The sequence below is a fragment of the Lepus europaeus genome, chromosome 12 (assembly GCF_033115175.1).
Source record: "Lepus europaeus isolate LE1 chromosome 12, mLepTim1.pri, whole genome shotgun sequence".
NCBI lineage: Eukaryota > Metazoa > Chordata > Mammalia > Lagomorpha > Leporidae > Lepus > Lepus europaeus.
The window spans coordinates 95104874-95116360 of NC_084838.1; the positions used below are offsets into that span (position 1 = coordinate 95104874).

The 11487-nt window shown below is 54.9% G+C and overlaps 1 protein-coding gene across 2 annotated transcripts in view; it reads right to left on the minus strand.

Annotated features, from left to right (window-relative positions):
• PTCH1 (patched 1) overlaps window positions 1-11217 on the minus strand; it is a 53976-nt gene extending 42759 nt beyond the window's left edge. The window contains exons 1-2 of one of the 2 annotated variants that reach the window (XM_062208548.1): window positions 11023-11217; window positions 9510-9702 (exon numbers count right to left, since the gene is read on the minus strand). In XM_062208548.1, the coding sequence (XP_062064532.1) occupies window positions 9510-9702; window positions 11023-11217 (388 nt within the window). Of the gene's footprint in view, window positions 1-9509; window positions 9703-10183; window positions 10233-11022 lie in introns of those variants that run through there. The other variant, XM_062208549.1, reaches the window with a different exon arrangement.
• Window positions 11218-11487: the final 270 nt, after the last annotated feature.

Consider the following 11487-nt stretch of genomic DNA (forward strand, 5'->3'; position numbering starts at 1 on the left):
CTGGCATTTACACACTCAGCATTACCATATGTATAGCTGCTCCGTGCTAATTATGCTAATCACCTGTCTAACTCGCCGCTGCGAAAAATGGTTGTATTTAGCAGTCCAGTGCCTACCAATGCAGCTTTCTGTGTGGCTGAAATGTACATTCAGACGGCCCTGAATGGCAAGATTTTTCCACGTTGCTGGCTACATTCAGGCCTCAGAAAAATTTATTCAAGTCAACTGGTTTCGGTCCGCAACAAAAAAGTTACGAGAAAAAAGTGAGTGTGTTCTTGCCCTAACATTCTGGATCTGCTTGCAAGCAAAATGATAAATCAATTGGTGTGGGAAACAAAAAGAGAGAGAGATTTCTTTTGGGAGCCATGTGAAACTGTAGCCTGTTAAAAAAAAAAAAAAGAAGAAGGAGAAGGAGAAGGAAGAGAAGGAGAAGGAGGAGGAGGAGGAGGAGGAGGAAAGGAGGAAGAGGAAGAGGAGGAAGAAGAAGAGGAAGAGGAGCAGAAGAAAAAGGTCATCCTCTTCCCCAAATCTCTAGGAAGAGCAGCTAACAGATATTTAGCCGTAATCCCAATTCTGGCAAATTGCAAGCTTTGTTTGCAATCAAGCAAGGTATTAAACATGCGGGTTTCCCCTTGGATCATGGGTAGCCTAAATGGGTGGTAGGATATCTGTCATTTTTTTCTTTTTTGTACTTATTACAACAAGGGGGTGAGTCTCATGGGTTAGGGGTAGGGAGATCAATGCAGAAGGAAGAAACAGCTTCTTGGGCAGTTAGGAGAAATTGTTTTGTGATTTTTCTCTCTTAGAAAGCCTCCATTTAAAAAGAGACTGTGAGATGCTTCAGTCTATTTTGTGAAGGTTTCTGGATTCTCACTAAAAGAGCAAAAGAAATCGGAGAGTGAGGGTGTGTGTGTGTGTGGGGGGGGGGAGATGAGAGAACTAAAAAAGAAAGTGGTAGGGGGAGTCCAGACAAGCACATTTCCCTTAATCTCAAAATTCCTGTCTGTGTGGTACTTGATTTCTTGAAGCAGTTGTCTGGGATCCTTCTAGAAAAGAATTCCTTGCACTGGGCTAAGAACAGTGCAGCTACTTGAACAACCCCCTCCATTCAAACTGAAATTCCATTTCCTCCTAGCTCACAAAGTGTGTGCGTGCTCGCTTAAATAACTGCTTGGTTTTTAGTCTCTTTGGGTGGCTGGATGATGTCTGGGCATTCCACTTGGCTTCAAGTGCCCACAGCACAGCAAAACAGGGAACTGGGTGGAGGGTGGCCCGGGGACCCTCGCCTCTGGTCATCACCAGCAGACAGCAGCCAAGTGGAGGGTATATCTTGGGCTACCTCCCCAGTGCTGTGAAACAGAATGGCCTAGGGATAAATCTTCAGGTTACACACAGAGGGTGCACCCAGCCAGCCGGCTTGCTCTGACACAGCAGGAGGGCCTGCAGGAAGTGTGTGTGTGTGGGGGGGGGGGGGGGCTCCTAGCCTGGCTTCCCCTCACCTTTCAGTTTAACGAAGAGCAGCCAAGAAGGGTGATGCTCAAGGGAACTTCGAGCTCCTGCTGGAGCCACAAGAATTGCCTTCCCATCTGCTCCTGCCTTCTCCCGTCCCCACATTTTACAAAGGTTCATCTGACCCAGTGAGGAACGTGATCCAAGCCCTAGCTTGCTGTCAAGTTGCTGCTACTCCTTGCCGTTCCTAAGTCTTCATTTAGGCCCAGTTGTGTGGTTCCAAATCTTGACTTCCCAGCTCCAAACACAATGGATCCGATCACCGGGCAGCCCTGGGCTCACCCCCTCTCAATCTCTCACTCTTCTTAAAACAGGAGGTGGACCACCCTGCCTCGTGGCACAGAGCAGTGTTTACATTCAATACTTGACTGTGTAATACATCTGGCATTTTTGGGCAAGATTCCCGAGCTAGGGGCCAGAAGCCCTTAAGCAATGATTTAAGGGGGAAAAAAAAATCACGCACATGGACTTCACAAAGCCCATTTCCAGTTCTTTTTGCTTCCTTCTGTCCGTGTTTCACCAGTTAACTGAAAACTCTCCTGGTTACTGAACTGGCTCTGTCTCCCACTCCTTTTCATTTACCCTCATAAATGAAGCTCGCGTGGTGGTAACGAACCTGCTTCTCACTGGTCTCGCCTTCACGGCCAGTGGTTATCATCATGGGACCCACATGCAGCGCTGTGGACTCTCTGAGCCAACTCACTCCTGGGTTTCTGCAGCATCCTCTACTCCCCCAGCCAGAACCAAACCCCAGGAAGTGGTTGTCTCTCCCGCAGGAATCCAGCCCTGAAAACTAGCGGACCAGTGGGAAGCTCCTCAATGACACCCTTCCACTACTCAGAGAGACTCATGGTTTGTCCAATGTAGTTAAAGGATCCGTGTAGGGGGCTGGCACTGTGGCGCAGAGGGTTAAAGCCCCAGCCAGAAGTGCTAGCATCCCATGTGGATGCCGGTTTGAGTCCCGGCTGCTCTTCTTCTGACCCAGCTGTCTGCTATGGACTGGGAGAGCAGCAGCAGATGGCTCAACTGCCTGGGCCCCTGCACCTGCGTGGGAGACCTGGAAGAAACTCCTGGCTCCTGGCTTAGGATCAGCTCAGCTCTGGCTGTTGTGGTCATTTGGAGAGTGAACCAGTAGAACGGAAGACCTCTCTCTCTGGCTCTACCTCTCTCTGTAACTCTTTCAAATACATAAAATAGTTCTTTTAAAAAAAAATAAAGGATCTGTGTAAGAAACCAAGGAACTTAAATCCCATTTAAGCAGTTAAAAAAAAAAAACCTAATGAGCACTATAAGGTCCCTACATTCTAAGACTGGCGGCAAACAACAGCGACATAAGGGCTGATGGCCCTGGTTCTATCTGTGTGTTCGCGTTCCCACTGACAGTGGCTGGCTTCCTGCTTCTTCCCGACCAGCAGAACTGCTCCTGGGGCAAAGCTCTCGGCTCCCTGGCCTTGTCAACCAAGAGCCCTGAGGGGGAACATCCAAGGCTCCAGCGTCGGCCAAAGTTTGGATAAGGGAACCCATCCTCTCCCATCTCCAGCCAAGCTCCATGTTCCCACTGGCTTGGGCTGCAGTCCCACCCAGGGGGAGGGTGACACGGGGCACGTGGGTGGAAATGTCACGGCTTGGGTCTCACTCAGCATTGCCAAAGTGCTCGGGGAACCATTCTTGCCTATTCTGATGCCACGTTTAAGGGGACCAAGACTCGTTTCCCATGCCCCTTGGTGGTTGGTATGGATTGAAGAATGTGTCAATCGATTCCAAAGGTGCCTCCAGAGTACCTAAAAATGGCCTGCTCTTCAAAAAGGGAAACCCGTCTACTTGCAAGAAGCCGTCATTGAGGATGGTTCCAGGACCACCCTAAGCAAGAGAAGAACCCGGAGATGCAAGCTCTGTATGTGGTACCTCCCGCAGCAGCTTTGAAATAATCCATTTCCTGATGCCCTCCTGTCAGCCTGGGCTTATCCACACTGAGGACCATCTCAGCTCTCACCCAGGGTCCTCTGGAGAGCCTCGTGCGAGGGAGTGATGGGCAGTTTAGGAGCGGGTGGGAGGGAAGAGGGAAGAGGTGGGGATGGAGAGAAGGGAGGAGGTTCTGGGAGCCAGGGAGAGGCAGAGGGCGGCACAGTCTGAGACAGGTGGGGCAGCTCCTCAGAGAGGTCTCACCTAGCGGGAATCCCCTCAACTTCCCCTGCCAGGAGTTCAAATAGGACAGTGATGCCAAATGGCGTCTAGTCAATTGGGTTCTCTTTACGATAATTTTACAATTTTACAATACTTCCAAAAGCCAAAGAAACGTCTAAAGTCAAACACGTCCCCTGAGTAGTGGGGGCTCCATCTGGGCAGAGAGCTGGCACAGGTGAAGGGGATCAGGTTCAGGAGCAGGGGGCTCCCTTCTCTGCAGAACCCAGTCACCCCCTCCCTCCACTCCCTCATCGCCTCACCCCCATGTGAGGAGAGCGAGGGCAGATGAGTTCCAGCTCACCCCGAGTGGACAGGGCTCCGGGGGTCACAGGCAGGTCAGCTTTGAAGGAGAAATCCAAATGCAATATAAACATGGCGTGGTGGAAACCAGACAAATCTCCCATAGCTCCTCCAGCCCACATTAATCTCGCCATCAGCTGTGGCGCAGAATCTAAACAAACGGATCAGGCGGTGCGTACATCTGGAAGCTGTCATCTGCTGCAACCTCCGTGCGGTGTGTGTGTCTCAGAAAAACCCCGTGGCCCTAACCTGGCCAGGAGTGGCAGGCAGCAGGCAGGCCCTGGGCACACGGCACCTGAGACTCCACGTCGCCCCTAAGCTGCCCTTTCTTACGCCTGGCTCTCCCAGTTCTCCACTGTGTCTCTCCAAATATGAAAGCAATATCACTAGCGCTTCCAACTCTGTGTGTGGCCGTGGCTGGAATCTAATTAATATCTGTCTAAATAAACATATTCTTCCTTGTGTGTGTGGGGGGGGGGGGAGGAGATGGAGTGGTGGAGAGCCCCAGGGGGTAGCAGGAGCTGTATTTCTGCTGCTTTGTGAAAGGTGCCCACACCAGAGTCCCGAATGCCTTTCTGGCCGAGATGCTTCGGTCCGGTCCTGTCCTCCTTGGGTCTGCTCTAGCAGGGGCTTGGTGGTGGTGGGGTGGGGTGGGGGGGACAGGGAATGGTTTGTGACAGAGGCAGGATGAGAACACCACAGAGCTAATATATCACCAGGCCTCTGCAGAGAGCCTTGGATTCCGATGTGGCTGTTACAGTTTTTGAAAAAGTCACTTTCCTGCTGAAACCCTTCGCCTACCGTGGCTGAGGTTCAACAGGGTCTCTCCAGGAAATGGGCGACCCACCCCCGCCGCCTCCATGTGCTCCAATATAGAATGTTTTCTGCGACCTTTTTTCTTCCCATGGTGTTGCTTTTTTTTTTTTTTAATTATTTGCTATTTTGAAGGTCATTCTAAGAAAAAGAAAATTGCACGTTTAAATTATCAGCATGAAAAATTTAGTTACCTGGATCAGTTCTCTCTAGAGATGGGAAGGACTGAAACCCCCTGGCGACGCCACCACTGTGGGTTTGCACGACGACACGCGTCTTCCACCTGCGATTTATCACCCAAACTGGTGATGGGCTCTGAGGGGGCAGGTCTGGGCTCTGCCCCCTGCTGCCTGCCCCCACTCCTGCAGGACCACGTGGCCCTGATAGGAACACTCTGGTCCTCACACCAGGACGGTGCTACTGGCCCCTAGTGGTGTGGGTAGGGGACCTGGATGCCATTTGGCATCCTGCTGGGCCCAGGACGGCCGCCACGAGGGTCACCCAGCCCCACAGGTGGCAATCAGTGCTAAGACTGAGAAGCTACACAGGTGGTGAATGAACCTGAAAGATGCACACAGCACTACACACACGCTAATTTTTTTAAGAAATTTGCTTTAAGACAAAAATCCAAGTCCCAACTTGCTTCTTTCTCCTCCCCGGAGGCGGGTGTTCAGAGCCATTCACAAGCGAACACCAAGGCAATATGGATTCATTTCAAGGCTGTTACCCTCCGCAGAAAAGGGGGCCAGGGGCTGGGCCAGCTTTTAGAAAAAACAAAAAGCTCCAAGAGATAAATGAACCTTGACATCCAACCTGCTTCGGGCCAGGGTGGGAGTAGGGGGTGCACAAGAGGCCAAGAGCAGGAGAGACACAAAGGGAAAGCTAAGAGAGGAAGGAAGGGCAGGGGGAGGCATGGATTGGTGCGTTCCTGGCTGTGCCTGCAAGGGTGAGAGCCAGGCCAAGGCACTGGTACCGGGCAGGGCACAGCAGAGGCCCAAGCACACCAGCACAAACCACAGCCCCTAGCCAGGCGGCTTCCACACCCATCCCCGCCAAGCCTCAGTGACTCTATGCAAGTGGGGAGGGGAGGCGCTGGCAGCCCCCGGGAGGTCATGCTCCTGCTCTGCTGGTTGGGGGTGCTTTGTCCCTGAGTCCCCTCCCACCCCTACTCCTCCAATCCCTGTGCTGGCTGATGCCTCCTGCCTCGGAGCCATCCTGGAAGGCATTCAGATTTCTCTGTCATCTTGGCAATGCCACAGTGTGTGTGCATGCGTGTGTGTGTGTGTGTGTGTGTGAGAGAGAGAGAGAGAGAGAGAGAGAGAGACCAACCCTGCAAGCGAGTCTGCTGGGTGTCCACCTTGCTACAGCTTTTTACCCATCTCTCTGCAGCTGTGTGCAGTGTGCCAAAGGAATATTTATTTGTAAGTGACAGCCTCTTCGCGCACCTTGCTGCCATCCTGTGTGGCCGTAACAGCAGAAGCCCACCAGGGCACTGCACAGCATCCTCATCAAACCCCATCACTCCACTCCCGGGTGAGCTCTGTCAGTTCTCACTTGCAGAGATGAAAACCCTAAGACCCAACCTGGCACTGAATACCCAGTTGACAGTTTCTTGAAAGGCAATCATTGCATGGAGATTTTAAACAGCAAAATCAAACTATTCTTATCACCAACACCTGAAGCTGTATATATAGGATCCTTCTTATCTCGTGCGTACTGGGCTGCACATATGGCTGATACAGTCCAAACCATCTTTATAAAGTCTCCTTTCCCCAGCATGTCAAACAAGGCATGAAAAGCAAATCAAAGATGGAGCCAATTTGCGGGCTGCACTAGAATGATAACATTTTAGCAGATTCAAGGGTATTTATAGTAAGTTCAAATGCTCACACACACACAGAGGCAACTGGATATGTACATATGCATGTGTGTACACATACACACGTATATGTACATACACATGTATTCAACTGGGAACCCGAATTCAACACAGACACAAAGGGTCTCCAAACAACCCATGAAAGACAGGACGCCACATCACAGGAAAACTGCATGTATTCAACATGTTGTGGCTTAATTCTATTTTTTAGCTTCTGCAGTTCCCTCCCACGTATCTGTCATTCTTAGGATCACAGGAGAGAGAGCACTTTTTCAGCCACACTCCCAGCATCCTTCTCCCTTTAACGACTCTAGGACAACCCTGTCTAGGCTGAGTTATAACTAGGAAAAACGCGCACCCTCTACTCACTTGGTGTAGCTGCGTAGCACACACCCAGTTCGTGTCAAGGTTCCTGCTCAGAACCAGCCCAGTCCCTAAGAAAGCACCTTTTGCTGAGAGCAACGGAGAACTGTCTAGGAGATGGCAGCACTGGGTGAACCTCAATTTGGAGCTGTTACTCATTTCAGTTCACCGACCTTGACTGAGGTCTAGGACAGCAGGGGAATTCTTACTCCCAAAAGCACGTGCTGACACTACTCGACTCACTGCAGATCTGAACATGACACTGGCCTTTAACCAGCAAGATCTCTACAAAGTTATCTGCTCTTAATACTGAGATCAAAACAGGGTGGTGGCCTCCCTGCATTCACAAAACTGCTGCTACTTCTACAGGGGAAGAATCTAACACGGAACCAGTGAGCGCATCAACCATCGATCAAGGCCAATGCAACAGGGATGTGATCATTAGGAGGCAATGTGTTGTGCATTTCATCGGGGTAACAGGACTCTATGTAAGAACATTATATTAACTGTCATGCCACCAAAAACCAAGAAACAATAGCTTCTTTATAGCGTGATAATATACCTGAATGAAATAAATGCCTGGTACAAGGCAGTCACTCAACAAGGGACATGAACCAGTGAACCATGCTGAAGCCGCCAAGGCTGAAAGCAGGAAAAGGCCCCAGAGGCGGAGAGGAGGGTCCGGGATGTGTGTCTCCATCCCAGGTGTGTCTTCAGCTGGTGCACTGGGGGAAAACTCAACTCCCTCACTCCCTCCCACTCCACCAGCTGCAGCTGACGTGGACCTGCTGGGAAGAAGCGCGCTTCTGCTCCTTGCGGGACTTGAAATGGGTTGTGTAAGGCAGACACATCGTTATTTCTAGAAACAGGCCATGCTAAGAAAGCAAATGGCATTGCCTCTCCTGAAGCCTATTGGAGGGCCTACTGGAAACCCTGGCTCTGAATAACACAAGACCCTCTTTTGTCGTCACCACTGACAGGCAACAAATTACTTGCTGACCCAAGTAGAAGTGAGCATATGGCTGAGCTGGGCAGTCCCTGGCTCTGCGGGAGCCACTGGGGGCTGCCTCACCCAGCCTCCGACTGCTGTCCTGGGGCCACTGCTGGGTCTTGTGCCTCGCTCCTCCTCTCCACTTCCACCTAAGTTCACTGTCTTCCTCCCATGTTACCGTCGTGGCCCATTTCAACCGGGAACCCAAATTCAATGCACGTGCTTTGTGCAGCATCTCACACTCATGGTACCCAGCAGAGTGCTAAGGCGCTCAGTACACTTGTTGCTAGAGGCATAATAGGTGCTCAGTAAAAGCCACCTTTGATCTACCAAGGACCTCCAAGGGGTTGAATTACCCCATGGAGTCCACTTTTGTACTAATCACCAGGCTACTTAAGGCAGGAATATTTTCTGGTCTGTCTTCATCATCTGGACTATTGTTTTAATTGTCACTTCTCAGCAAAACGCTCTACTGTAGGCTTGCAAAACAGGGCACACTGCTCCTTCACAGACAGGGCAAGGTTAGCTTCCAACAGCATCCTGAGGGTAACTCCAGCTTGTCCGATTTTGTCTTCTACAAGGGAGCCAGGTACTTTGATCTGAAATATTTACATATCCTACAGTATCTCAATCCCTTATAAGAGGTGCCCAAAGTAGTCTTCAAACGTCCCTGAATACCAAAGTTTGTTATTTTCCAAAAAGATGATAATAATATCAATATAAAGAGGAGAGAGAAAAAAAGAAAAAAATCTAAATTAAAACTTGCATCGCCTAAAGAATGTACAATGTCTTTGCAAGCAAAAACATAGACTTCAAATCCATGGGCGCTTTTCAAAGAAAGTCTCAAAACAGAAAGTCTCAAAACAGAATCTTAAAACACATGCTAACCCCCTGCCGGCAAAACGCAGGCCCCCAGCATAAAGCCCAGTGCCCAGCGCAAGCCCCCACCCGCGGGCAAACCCTGGTCTCCTGCAAACACGCGTTCCAGTCCGGGCCTTACTATTTTTTCAGCTCCTTCCCTGCACCCCACCCCACCCCCCTTTTTTTTGTACCTTGAGACAAATGTTTTTTTCCCCCAGAGTTGAAAGCCGTCCAAAAACAGGACCACACACGCCGCCGCCTCCGCAGGCCCGCCCTCCCCGCCGCCTCCCTCTCTCTGCCCGCAGCCCCTGCCTCCTCTCGGGGCGCGGTGGGTGGGGGCGGCGGGGCCGAGGGGTCCGCCCCGCGCCCGCGCCGCTCCCCGCCGCGACGACAGCGAGCAGGGGCGCAGCGCCCCGAGTCCACGGCAGCGCGGCCTCCGTCGGGCGGGCCTGGCGAGGCGCCAGGCGCCCAAACAATCAACAGCCCCCCCCCCGGGGGGGCGGGCAGGGGGCTTCCCGCCGGCCGCGGCCCGGCTCTAGGTGTGCGCCCGCCAATATCTTCATCAGCGGGCGAGGGGGACGCGGCGGCGGGGCGGCGCGGGTCTCTTACCTTCCACCCAGAGCTCCTCCACGTTGGTCTCGAGGTTAGCTGCCTTTAATCCCACCGCGAAGGCCCCGAAAATGAGGAGGCCCACCACCAAGAACTTGCCGCAGTTTTTTTGAATGTAACAACCCAGTCTAAATAAGAGTCTTTGAAACTTCGCTCTCAGCCACAGCGGCGCTTTCCGGCCAGTAGCCTTCCCCTGGGGACGAAGCAGAAGCCGGGAGTGAGCGCCGGGGAGTCGCACGGCCCGCGCGCGCCCACGCATCCCCCCCAACCCCGGGCACCACTCGCCCTCGGGGCCCCCGGGGGAACGCGCGCCGCGTGGAGCTGGGGTGCGAGGTGTGTGTGTGTGTGTGGGGGGGAGTCATAAGTCAAATTCGGACGGCGGCGGGTGGGGAGAGGGGGCAGCAGGGGCGCCCCCACGCGCGGCATCCCGGGGCACGGCTCGGGCAAGGGCTGCCACGCAGAGGGGGAGACGCCGGCACCCCAGCGTCTGAGCCCGGCACACCAGGTCCCCCGCGGCTCCGGCCATCGCCCCCACCTCCGCCCCCCACTCCGGCGGTGTGCTTCGGGGATGCCCAGTCCGGACCCCGTCCCGGGACGGGCATCGGTGGGGGTCCACGTGTGGGAGCCGCCGTGCGAGCCGAGGGAGGGAGCGGGGGCCGCCATCTGCGACTTACGACAGTGTTTGTGATCGGAAGAGGGCAGCCACAGCGGTCTGCTCCTGCTCTTCCGTTCCCTGCCGCTTAAACGTGCAACTCCGCCGAGTGCCCGGCGCAAGGGCCCCGGCCGGCCCCCGGATTCCACACATTGCAGCGAGCCTCGCCAACACAATAAGCCCGGCCGCCCCGCACGGCGCAGTTAAGGTGGCAGTCTGTTTACAACGCCCCGTCTCGGCCCCGGGCTCCCGGCGGAGGCGGCTCGCGAGCCGGGGAGGAAGAGGAGGGATGTCCCCCTGGCGAAGCCCGCTTTTAAGGGAGCAGAGATTCCGGGCTCAACAAAAGCAAAACCGGCTGCCAAGAAAGGAAACCACCTTTATTTCGGCTCCCTCCCCCCTTCCTCTCCCCGCCTCTCCACCCCGCCTCTCCCCCTCCGAGGCGTTAGGAAATGTGGCAGTGCTGCAGGGCTCCGGGCTGCAAACAGGGGCAGGGGCGCGGAGAGGAGGGCGCTCCGGGGCCAGGGGGCGCGGGGCCGGGCGCGGCCGCGGCCGCCCTCGAGGTGGTCCCCCCGCGCGCGGCGGCGGTGCGGAGCTCCGGAAGAGGCGAGCCGGGGAGGGCGCGCGCGCGCACACGCGCGCACACACACACACACACTCACACACACACCTCCACCCCCTGCGGACCGCAGACAGCAATTCCTCCCAGGACCGGAGGGAGGGAGGGTTTGAATTTTTCAATCCCCACTTGTCTGCTGCTTTTCCTGGAGAGGGTGTGCGTGTGTGCGCGTGTATGGCGGGGGAGATCCCCAAGAGGAAGAGGAGGGCAGAGAGAGTGGGAGGAGAACAGAATCTGAAATGCACCTTGGAAATCTGCTCCAGAGCGAAGGCGGCGTCGCAGTAGCTGGGCCGGTGCAGATAGTCCCGGTCCGGCGCGGCGGCGCGGCGCAGCCCCCCGATCCGTCTACGCCTCCCGCCGCCGGCCGGCCGGCCCAGGGCCCCGCCGCCGCCGCCGCCGCCGCGGTCCTGAGGCTCGGCGGCGTTACCAGCCGAGGCCATGTTGCCGCCGCCGCCGCCGCCGCGGGCACCGAGGCTTCCCGGGCGGTCCGGCGCGCCCAGGCGCTCGGCTCGCGAGGACGCTGCTGGCCGCCGGCTGCTCGGGCTCGGGCTCCGGTTGACAGACCTGCTCCTGTCGCTGCTGCTGCTGCCTCCGCTGCTGCTCACACGGCGGGCGCTGCTGCCGCTGCGGCCGCTGCGGCTGCCGGGGAGTCAGACCCTGCTGCGCCTTCCATTGCCACATTGCGCGGGGGTCCCGAGGTCTCTGCGGCC